The 12,344-nt window shown below is 44.5% G+C and overlaps 1 protein-coding gene across 2 annotated transcripts in view; it reads right to left on the reverse strand.

The window, feature by feature from the left end:
* The window catches only part of capn15 (calpain 15), a 75,813-nt gene that overhangs the window by 10,314 nt on the left and 53,155 nt on the right, over positions 1–12,344 (reverse strand). For both annotated transcript variants that reach the window (XM_014158877.3, XM_014158875.3), the window contains exons 3-5: positions 5,175–5,383; positions 2,385–2,568; positions 1,770–1,993 (exon numbers count right to left, since the gene is read on the reverse strand). In XM_014158877.3, the coding sequence (XP_014014352.1) occupies positions 1,770–1,993; positions 2,385–2,568; positions 5,175–5,383 (617 nt within the window). The remainder of the gene's footprint in view (positions 1–1,769; positions 1,994–2,384; positions 2,569–5,174; positions 5,384–12,344) is intronic.

A 12,344-nucleotide genomic window follows, 5' to 3' on the forward strand; every position in this document is an offset into this window, starting at 1 on the left:
CAGCAAAGAGATGCTGTTTTCAACACTTTGTATTCAACACTTTTATAAGCCATAAAACGCTCGTTCTTCCCATTTCCACTCGGCGCTGCAACAAGCACTGCAGCAGTAATGAATTAGTAGGAATGTGTACTGTATCTATAGGCTTGCATTGTTATTATTAGCGGCTTGGATCTTTTTTTAATATTGAGGAATATTGAACTTTCTCTGTTCATAGGATTAACAACATGAATTTGTGCACGAGGCAGAAATAATGCGGTGCGACTCAACTTTCGCCAATGATTTAAATGTATGCTCTCTCAGCTGTGCTTCAACAGTAACACAACAACAGATCTATTACCGGTGCGATCATGAAGCGTACCAAAAACAATTATGTAAATGGACCAAACAATTCTAGCAAAGGCAATATTCAGTGATCATGTATTGGGCCTATACCTTACTGCACAAACCTCACTGCTACAGTACTGTTTTTAATTGGTTAATGTTGCATAGGCTTGCAACAGAGCGGTAGATCTCGGCTTGTATTTGGACTCAGAAAGTGATTTTGACTCAGAAAAGGTTGTTGACCACAGTTCCAGAGTTTCCCCAGTTAACACTATCAACGTTTCCCTTTACTTTGGCAATTGTGATCGAATCAACGCAATATTAGCCACTTTCAATGCAACATACCGAAACAAAACGAACTAGGCAAGAGATTCTGTTGAAGGCAGAACGCGTCGGAGTAGGATTCTATTGGATTGACACGCACTACTCAGCACGTACTCTACACAGACCGGTGTGGCGCAACCAATCAGAGCTGCAGTAGGCTTATATGCAAATAACCCATTGCCTTATATGGATCTGTGCCATTTACTTTGAACTGGACCGTGTTTACAGCTTGTTTTGAGATTAAAGCGACAGCTGCATGTAACCGCGTGTACACATTTTGTTCATATCCTTTGCTAGTTAGGGAGTCATTGATCATTTGGAGTCAGCAATAGGGGAGTGATTGCTTCCTACAAGAGCACAAAACGTGTACATTTCTAGACATCTTTGAAAAGCGAGTCAGGTAAAGAGCTTTTCTCTGTCTGAAAGGGGCAGTGTTTTATTTTGAAACAGGCTTGAATAAGCTAAGTAGCCAATAGGCAGAGGGTAGCATCATTTGTCTGATTCTCTGTAATAATCTCTGTGGAGGAAAGGGAGACCGGTGTGGGCTTGGCCACGCTGACAGGGGCGCCGTGTGACTCCCTGATGCTGACCGGCCGGTGAATGGGAATAATAATGCATTTTATTATGTAAAGTGGTTTCTTGCATCAAACAAAACAACAACGTGTCTGAAGGACAAGTGGATAAACAGGTTCATGTCAAGCCCTGCATATTGTTTTTCATAAGTCTCAGTGTTCACAGTAAACGTGCGCTGGAAGTTGCACGGAATATTTGCGCTTAGCAGGCCTGAAGTTTGCCCAGTGCCTAGGAAAAATTAGAGGGAACATTGATCACGTGTCACCTTAAAACGCTTTCAGGGCGGTTGCCAAAACGGATCCAGAGAGAAGTCTACTCAGTGGACTAAAAAGCATTCTCCATTGAACATGCTTGTTAGTCAAGGAGTAGACGTAATCACGGTCCATTCAATAGGCCTCTTCATGTCTTCTCAAATGAATGGACTTGTTCTTGACCTAGACTCTCGAATAACTACTTCATACCTCGTGCCATCTGTGCACATCATGATACATCTACACAGCATTAGCGACTCCTCCCCCCCCCGAAAGACAAATCTCCTCTATCCCACTTACCCGGCCTCCTTGGAGCTCAGCATCTTGGCCCAGATGAGGTCCGTGTCGATGGGCTCCTCGCGGGGGTTGGTGGAGCTGACCTGCAGCATCAGTGAGTCACACGGCGCCCCCGTCAGCGTGGCCAAGCCCTCGATGGCGCGCCCCGCCTGCAGGGCGAAGTAGGAGCCATGGAGCTTGGCCAGGGCCTTCTCTATCAGGGCCACCCAGAGCTGCTTACGCTGAGCCTGGCGAGGGAGAGAGAGGAAGGAGGATGGAGGAAGGAAGGAAGGAGAGAGAAGAAAAGAGGGATCGTGAGTGGCAGAGGGGGATAGAGGTGGTGAAGTAGGAAGGATGGAGAAAGGTAGTGAAGGGGATAGAGGGAAGTGTATGATGGAGAAAGGGAGGGAGAGAACAGTAGGAAAGGGGAGTGAGACACAGAGAGAGAGAACAAGAGAGGGAGAGAGAAGGGTAGAGAGAAGAAAGAATGGAGAGAGAGAGAGAGCGAGCGAAAGCGAGGAGGTAAAATTAATGAGCAGTGAATGAGCCTTGCAATGAACATACAGGGAAGACAACGTTCCGAGTTCACAGAAGCAGTGAAGGACCACGCGTGAGTGAGTGTGGTGTCCCAGCCCTTACCTGGGAGAAGAGCAGGTATCCGTACTCATCGCAGGGAAGCATGTCGTCCACCAGCACGGTGATCCAGGTACCATCCTTACAAAGCCTGACCTGGTAGGCCCCCTCCTGGCAGATGCCCCTGGTGATCATCACCCTCTCCACCAGCTCTGGACGCTCCGCCAGCACCGCCAACGCACTCAGGAACCTACAGGGGGCAGCAATGAGATAGTCCGTCAGCAAGTCGGGCAGGCATAGTGTCAAAAACCTGAGCCTAGGCAACACAGTGACTAGGGTCTGGTTTCAACTAGGGACTCTTTTGGCACTGCCTACGTCGATAAGGAGAGAGAGAAAAAAAGAAAGTATTCTGGGGACTCTCCCAACAAATCACAATGCAGACATGCCAGAACTCCGCGATTCAAAACCAAGGTTTACAGGCATAACCTTTGCAGTGGTTTTAGTTAAGGTAATTGATGCAAACTAGCCACTTGCGAAATGCACTCATTAAAAATAACTTCTGTGTTCTACCATCTTGCTAGCTACGATTTTATTCAAGAGGATAAATTAGTCACATAGTTCTATGCCAAGAGTCCATCATTGAAACCAGATCCTAGTCACTGTGTTTATGAGACAAAGGCAGGCAGACAAGAAGGTTCTAAGTATATAAGTTAGTTTAAAGTCAGTCACTATAAGTTATTCATCACATTTATGACCAGATTCAGGATTGTATGGGTTCTTTGTTATTTCCTACTTCACAGTAGGAAATAACTGTGACATATTGGTCACATGTTCAAGAAATGCCTTCTTGAACATGTGAACTTTCATATGCAAGCATTTCGCGAAAACCCCCGCAATAACATCTGCTAAACACATGTATGTGACCAATATGTGACCAAATTTGATTTGATTTTGAATTGATGCCTTAATGACCAACTTGAAATGGATCCGTAAATATGAAAAAAGAATTTAAAAAAAAATGATGACCCGAGTTTAGCCAAGGGAAATAATCACTGAGCTATGGAGGGAGAAAGTCAGGACCCATGATTGGCTAAGATAATGGAGGGATAAAGGAGACTACCTACTGGAGAACAATGCCATGCTCACTCAGCCGGTTCCAAGCAAATTCTTAAAAGAGAAGGGCGAGGCTGAAGACGGTGTGAACGATTCTGAACGAGCGTAAACAAAGAGGAGGTCTCTATAGAAGTGCAAAGATCCTTCAAGGTATTTCCCTCCTACGTGTCTCCAAAGTGCGATAAGTTTATCACGTTTCAAAGCAGCATAACTTCCCCATGTTTCTTCACACTGCAGCGTATGGTATGATACGCCATTTTGAAGCTCTGCTTCTGTACCTTTCTCAATTGACGGTTGACTTGCCACCAATCTAAACCCCTAAAAGAGCAAGGCAGAAGCCAGACGTCGGAGGAGAACATTGTGAGGAAGCTGACTAGAGTGAGGTTATGGAACTCAGGAGATCTTCCTGCTAATCGACCCTTCCTAGAGCTGAGCCCCTTCGTTTGAGGCTTTACTCAGCAAGCACTCCCTGTGTGTGTGTGTGTGTGTGTGTGTGTGTGTGTGTGTGTGTGTGTGTGTGTGTGTGTGTGAGAGCACGCGTACATGTGATCTCGAAGCTAGAGAATCGGTCTCAAGAGGGGCCTTCTTTGCATGATATTTTTCCGTATCATCTCAACGAGACATTTTTCAATAGCGACTCCATCTCACCGTCTGCTCTGGGTTACAGTGCTAGACAAGCGTGGCCGATCTGGCCATTCAAACCCATGCAAATCCAATCAATGCAAATCAGATAAAAACATTTTTTTTAAAGAAGCGAATCAAAATCCAATTACTTTGGGCGTAGCGACAAGAACGCTGGACTATGACGGGTCGCGTTTCTAGCCTCTCAAGGGTGGGTTGATGTGACGGTATGCGTTTTGACATGTGGTTGCCTGGCTGGGGATGTGTAACGCGGACTGGAAATGTGACTAGGGGTGTGATTCAGAATGGGAATTGGGTTACTTCCTGTAGGGTGAGAGAGAGAGATTGCAGGGGTGCCTGGGGAGGGTTATTTTTGATAAGCAGCTGTGGATGTGTGTGTGTGTATTTGAGAGTAAAAAGTGTATGAGAATGAGTGTGTGTGTGTGTGTGTTTGTGAGAGAGATGATGACTGAATAAGAGTGTGTGTGTGTGTTTGTAGGAGTGACTACACAGGCCCCAAGGACACCCAAAACAAGGGCGTGGAGATAAACCCTATGTGTCCAGACCTACATTCCTCTGAATAATCCTACAGTCAGGTGCTGTATCAGTACATCTGGCTGCCTCGCCCCTCCTCTCTCTCTTTCTCTCTCCCCAGCTCTTTCTATTTATCTTTCACTCTCTCTCCACCTCCCCTTTTCACTCGCGCCCTCCCTCTTCCTCCCTCTCTCTTTAGCACCCCCCCCCCACTCTCTCCCTCCCTTTCTCTATTTCTCTCTCGCTCTCCCTGCTTTAGGCCCAGGGAGTACATCTACATTCATTTATCAGTGATAAACTACACGGACCAACAGTGTGTTTGTTTATTCTCTCCCACTGACCTTTAAGACGAGCGATGAGAGATCACCTCTCACATACAGAGTGGAGTTGGTTTATTCATTCAGAAACACCTTAGTAAACAGACCAGGGAGGGCAGAGACAAACACTATTTCTAACAAGCACAGCAGGCACGCAGGCCACGTATATACACGTCGACACACAATCATGCACACACGCTGTTTGAGGAAGGTAGCACGCTGTTTGGCACCCACACACACTAAGACGCTGCACACAGTGAAGGCAACTCACCAACAGTTTCCCAGCAGGCCTTGCAGGATGTCCGAGGGCCGAGGGGTGCGGAAGACAGACCATTTGACGCCCCGGTCCTTAAAGTTGTTGCAGTTGATCTCGTGAGGGCGGAGCCACTTTTTGATTCGCTGCTGGACGCTGTCGCCCTCGGGGAAGCCCACGGATTGGGGGCTGGGAGGGAAGCTGTCGTCCACAAAGTTCACCACGTTCTAAAATGACAGAGAGATATAAAACACATGACCCTTAACCTCCAGAAGAGACGGAGGTTACACAACAGTCCGGCTGAGAAACCACACAGAGTACAGTCTGATTATGTAAGTCAGTGGACTGGGTACAAGCGTGAGTCATTTGCTTGGAGATTAGAAGGCTGAACAAGTGCATTATCATACTGGCATCGAGACTAGTCAAAACAACACTAAGTCACCACACTGAGAGAAAACATGTACTGTATGTTGGCTGCAGTCTGGAAATCCCACAATGTAGGGGAGAGTGGGGTAAGTTGAGCGAAAGGGTTAAATGAGCCACTCCTTGGTTTCTAGGAAACCAGACACAAAATGTGTCATGTGACCAAATATTTAGGAAGAGGTCATAATTTCATGGAGTCTGTGAAGGAAGAAACCACATAGAAAAAAAAGTGGTCGACATAACCTGAAAGCCCTCTCAGCAAGGAAGAAGCCACTGCTCCAAAACCGCCATAAAAAAGCCAGACTACAGTTTGCAACTGCACATGGGGACAAAGATCTGACTCCTCTGGTCTGATGAAACAAAAATAGAACTGTTTGGCTATAATAACCATCGTTATGTTTGGAGGAAAAAGGGGGAGGCTTGCAAGCATTAGAACACCGTCCCAACCGTGAAGTAACGGGGGTGGCAGCATCATGTTGTGAGGGACTGGTGCACTTCACAAAATAGATTGCATCACGAAGAAGGAAAATTATGTGGATATATTGAAAAAACATCAAGACATGAGTAAGGAAGTTAAAGCTTGGTCGCAAATGGGTCTTCCAAACGGACAATGACCCCAAGCATACTTCCAAAGTTGTGGCAAAATGGACTAAGGACAACAAAGTCAAGGTATTGGAGTGGCCATCACAAAGCCCTGACCTCAATCCTATAGAAAATGTGTGTGCAGAACTGAAAAACCGTGTGCGAGCAAGGAGGCCTACAAACCTGACTCAGTTACACCAGCTCTGTCAGGAGGAATGGGCCAAAATTCACCCAACTTATTGTGGGAAGCTTGTGGAAGGCTACTTGAAACGTTTGACCCAAGTTAAACAATTTAAAGGCAATGCTACCAAATACTAATTGAGTGTATGTAAACTTCTGACCCACTGGGAATGTGATGAAAGAAATAAAAGCTGAAATAAATAATTATCTCTGCTATTATTCTGACATTTCACATTCTTAAAATAAAGTGCTGATCCTAACTGACCTAAGACAGGGAATTTTTTACGAGGATTAAATGTCAGGAATTGTGAAAACCTGAGTGTAAATGTATTTGGCTAAGGTGTATGTAAACTTCCGACTTCAAATGAATGAACTCAAGATGTGCATTTGTATTGTTACAGAGCAGACATCATCTTGCTCCGTGTTACAAATGTAAAACAAGCAGGGGTCTGGCCCCCCTTCAGGTGCGAGAGAGAGAGAGAGAGAGAGAGAGAGAGAGAGAGAGAGAGAGAGAGAGAGAGAGAGAGAGAGAGAGAGAGAGAGAGAGAGAGAGAGAGAGAGAAGGGATGAAGTCCCTTCGAGCAACATCAAGGGATTAATTTTTTGTTGTTGACTGAATGACACTGTAGAGGTACACTGACAAAACAAATAAAACAAACATGTACCCGCGTGAGAGACTCTGAAACAGTAGCAGAGGCACACACGGTCTTATCTGTTGACATGGAGTCTGAGCTTGCTAAACTCATCAAGAATCTCGCGGACCAGTTTCACGGGCTTAGAAGCCTCAAATGCAGAGAAGTTGCCTACAAAATTGGCACATCCTCCCCTATCCCGGACAACTGGTCGAGAAATGGATGTGTAAGTGATATTGAACAGAGATCGTTATCTGAATGAAGGCATACATTTAAGATGTACAATATACCACAACCCCATTCCATGAATTAAACTTTCACCTACCAGCACCCTCACGGGACACCCTCACGGGACACCCTCACCGACTTACCCCAAAGCGGCCCTACGCTCAATTTAACCCAAGAGACCACTTTCTTGGACAAGCAACGTTTTCAAAACTGTAATGTTTACATGAATACTGATTATTTCCTGGGATACACGACATCCTGCAATATATGTCGGTATCTGCGTTGGAAAGAACACTATATTTTCCTTAACGTAGTGATGCTGAATGTAAAAAATGGCTCAACATACCCCACTCTTCCCTACTGTAAATATAGTATGTGCAAACTAACAACACATGTCAAATATCCTAAACATGCAACTATCAGAGATCTAAAGGTTAGGACTATAGACCACTATAGTCCCTAGCCTACATGTTTTCTGTCTGACGTCTGTGTTAAAAAGGATGATGATTAATTCGGAGGCCTGCAGGCCGCCGTAGGAGCCACAGAACGCTGAGTCGTGCACCAGGAAAAACATTGGCAGCGAGTATTCATGTGGCTAAAGGAGCCTCTCTCCCCGCTGTTAAAACATTAAGATGCACACGCAGCACGGAAGGTGCCAAGGCACATCAAAACGCATATTCCCAGATCAAGAAGACGGCATGCTGAATCACACAGCGATGCTTCTAAACACACTGACTTGTGCACCCCGTGAAGCACTTTCAAGCTAAATCGTGCTTCTTTGAAATGTGCAATTGAAATAATCTGTTCAGAATTTCTACTTCAATTCCAAAACGTAAGTGATCACTGTTTAACAAAACAGTTTGAATTTAGGCTAACCAACCTACAATAATGACCTGCCACTATCACTCTGTCAAAACCCTGCTCAACAAACCTGAGGGAACTCATACAAAGACTAGCCTATGCTGTTTCCTCTGTGCGCTGTTGGTAGTGGTGGGATCCTGCATCCTGAACCAGTGGAAAGTACCCCAAGCACCCCGGCAGTGCACGGTCAATGGAGACAAATTGATTCGTCACCCTACCCAAAAGCCACTTCTGTTGCCCTCGACACCGTGGCAGACAGCGGCACATTGGCCCCTGCCCCCGTTTCCCCATCATGCCCCAGAAGATTTAGCCCCCCCGGGGTCCATCGGTGGCTCACTGGCTCTGCAGTTCAGAGGTTTACACCGCCCCTGCTTGTTGTCGGGTTTAGCCAGCAACCGATAACATTTTCCTTTGCTTCACAGCAGTTGGGAGGGCTTTCAGCGTCGACTGACCTGCAAATAGAGAGGCCTCTTTTTACTTGAGTTCCAAAAGCCACTCGCCGACAACACAGGACCTGGGAGACGGCAGCGTATAAGAAATGGGATAAACATGGACAGTATGTGACGCGTATCCACTTTCAGCACATGTGGAAATCAAAGGCAAATGAGGACGAAGCAGATGACTCATCGTGACACGTGTAGAAACAGGACAGACTGCCACGGCGAGACAGACAAGACACAAACAGTCCCACGCAGCGTTAGTGTCCCTTCAGCTATTCTCGCCAGGGCCAGCTGTTTGAGGCCTGTTGTGATGGCGACATTGCAACACAGTGCTGGTCTGACTGCCTGACTGTCTCCGATGGAACTGTGTTGGGTAATTCTCAAGGCTGGCCCAATGCCAATGCCTGAGAGCACTCTACTGCATTCGCAGTCACAGTTCACAGCTAGGCTAGTCCGGCTAACAAAACACACAGCACTCCAGCTGTCTGAGTCTCTATAGAAATACTGGGACGTTTGAATACAGAGAGGGAGTGACTGGCACTCACTGCAACCAAGTGCGATGGTACAGTCCACCTACTGATCGTGGCAATAGACGGCTATTGAGCCAACATGACAGTGGCACACTTATTGAACCGCCATTACATAGAAATAGCGCCGATAACGTTTACACTGGTTTATTGTACACTGGTTTATAGCCAATAGGGCCCGTTGAAATTTGTCTGAGGAGAAAGTGGCGAGTCGCCTGGCGCTGTCAGGTTCCCAAGCGTTCAGTTAAAATCCGCCTGTATGCCTACTGTTTGAATCGTGCTGTGGTTTAGCCTTGGCTATTCAATGAAAAGTAGAATGGAACATATGACGTTGTCGTCAACAGAGGGAACATAATCAGTATGTTTAGTGTGCTCCTAAAAGAGAGTTCATTACAATGTTTCCACCAGACAGGGCTTCACAGGTCAGAAAGAAAAAAATGATAGAATGCCTCAGCGTTGTTAACCTGTCTGAAATGCTACAGTGGACCGACACACTTCCCACTGGGCACAAACTGGTTAAATTAACGTGGCTTCAACATCATTTGTCAACATATTGTGAGGTGGAATCTACATGGGGGGGAAACGGTTGTTTTGAGGGTAAAATTTCAAACCACATGATAATGTCATCACGGTAACACATTTTCAACATAGACAAACCTTATAGAAAATATGTTGGAATTTGTACCTGGGAAACAACGTCAGATCTTCAACGTTATATCCACTATTAGGGGGGGAAAAAAACTATAGGCAGGGCAGCACCTCCTACTGGATAGTTGATCTCGTTACAGCTATCCCTTCGGTCTCCCATCCAGAGTTTTAACCAAGGCCAGGACTGCTTAGCTTTGATATTTCTCACTGACTATATGTGCTATGGTGAGAATGATCGTTGAGAAATCTCCACTATTAGATCCACTGCTGCTATTGAAGTCATTCCAAAGTGTAGGTTCAACAGAGAAAACATCATGTAGCCATACTTTATCACTCACATATCAGCATTTATACTGTTTAGGCATATATAGTGTTTGGGAAGTCAACAACAGCTATTGTTTAAATTCAACCAAGGACAAATAGACAATACATATATAGGTCTAGGGTTTCAAGCTTTGGTTGATTTCAAATGGAATCTACAAGTTAATAACAAATATGTTGGATTCACATCTCCAGGTCAAGCTAAAAATCCAAGTTAAAGAATAGGATTTAATCAAATCAAACTGTATTTAAAGTGCTTTTAAAGTTTGATGTGATTTAGTCCCATTCTTTAACTTCCATTTTTTTGTTGTTGAAATGGAGACCTGAATCCAACATACCAATTACTCATTTGTATACAAACTGGAATTCAAGCCAGACTCAGTGGCACAGATGGAGCTATCCAAGTGGAAGATACATCTCCTTTAAAATGTTGATATTTGGTTTCGTTGACAACCAAACTCAATATTACTTTTGTAAAACAGTAAAATAGCCTGTTAAAGCTATCTTACAAACTAACATAACAGTATTTATTCAACCTTACAATGAGCAACACATCCATGGCCACATTTTGAGGTTACTGTAACGATAAATGTCCTATTTAAAATCATAGAAAGCGTGCATGTTCAGGGTCGCAGGTCTGTGGAAACCTTCACAATTGCTATAATAACCTGCGCAGAATCTCAAACGACATTGATCACTTGCACCATGTACTTTAACATCATCTCAACTACAATCCAGGTCATTTGGTTGTGCTATTAGACGAAGCACAGTAATAGCACATTAAGTTATTGTATAAATAAACAAAATGTCTGAATTTGTATTCCCTTTTGAACTGTACTATGCTTTTAAAATGTTTGAAAGCGCAGTGATAACACATTTGGGAATTCCACAAACTTTTGGCTGTCTTTTTGAGTGGGTGAAAATAGGCTAGAATCTCATTGATCAATGTATCTCACAAATATTACCCATTTCTCCACGTTGAAAAGACGTGGTGTGCCCAGTGGGTTGGGACTATTTCTTAACAGTGTGCCGACACATTTTTATTGCTTAAAACCTCAAGTAATAGATTACGGAGGGACAATGTCTATCTGGATGGATGTATTTGTCCTTATACTGTCTAAATACCATCTTTGCTCCACTCTCATATAGCTCCCATTCTTGATCTACTTCTCTGTGACAACTCATAAATGAAATAATGGCTAGGCAGTGGTGGAAAATGTACGCAATTGTCATACTTGAGTAAAAGTAAAGATACCTTCATAGAAAATGACTCAAGTAAAAGTAACCCAGTAAAATACTACTTCAGTAAAAGTCTAAAAGTATTTGGTTTCAAATATACTCAAGTATCAAAAGTAGATGTACAGTGGGGCAAAAATGTATTTAGTCAGCCACCAATTGTGCAAGTTCTCCCACTTAAAACGATGAGAGAGGCCTGTAATTTTCATCATAGGTACACTTCAACTATGACAGACAAAATGAGAAAAAAAAAAACAGAAAATCACATTGTAGGATTTTTAATGAATTTATTAGCAAATTATGGTGGAAAATAAGTATACTTTGTTATATACCCTTTGTTGGCAATGACACAGGTCAAACGTTTTCTGTAAGTCTTCACAAGGTTTTCACACACTGTTGCTGGTATTTTGGCCCATTCCTCCTGCTCCTCTAGAGCAGTGATGTTTTGGGGCTGTCGCTGGACAACACGGACTTTCAACTCCCTCCAAAGATTTTCTATGGGGTTGAGATCTGGAGACTGGCTAGGCCACTCCAGGACCTTGAAATGCTTCTTACGAAGCCACTTCTTCGTTGCCCGGGTGGTGTGTTTGGGATCATTGTCATGCTGAAAGACCCAGCCACGTTTCATCTTCAATTCCCTTGCTGATGGAAGGAGGTTTTCACTCAAAATCTCACGATACATGGCCCCATTCATTCTTTCCTTTACACGGATCAGTCGTCCTGGTCCCTCTGCAGAAAAACAGCCCCACCACCTTCACAGTAGGTATGGTGTTCTTTGGATGCAACTCAGCATTCTTTGTCCTCCAAACACGACGAGTTGAGTTTTTACCAACAAGTTAGATTTTGGTTTCATCTGACCATATGACATTCTCCCAATCCTCTTCTGGATCATCCAAATGCTCTCTAGCAAACTTCAGACAGGCCTGGACATGTACTGGCTTAAGCAGGGGGACACGTCTGGCACTGCAGGATTTGAGTCCCTGGCAGCGTAGTGTGTTACTTATGGTAGGCTTTGTTACTTTGGTCCCAGCTCTCTGCAGGTCATTCACTAGGTCCCCCCGTGTGGTTCTGGGATTTTTGCTCACCGTTCTTGTGATCATTTTGACCCCA

This window comes from Salmo salar, chromosome 19, assembly GCF_965601325.2.
Source record: "Salmo salar chromosome 19, fSalSal1, whole genome shotgun sequence".
Taxonomy (NCBI): Eukaryota; Metazoa; Chordata; class Actinopteri; order Salmoniformes; family Salmonidae; genus Salmo; species Salmo salar.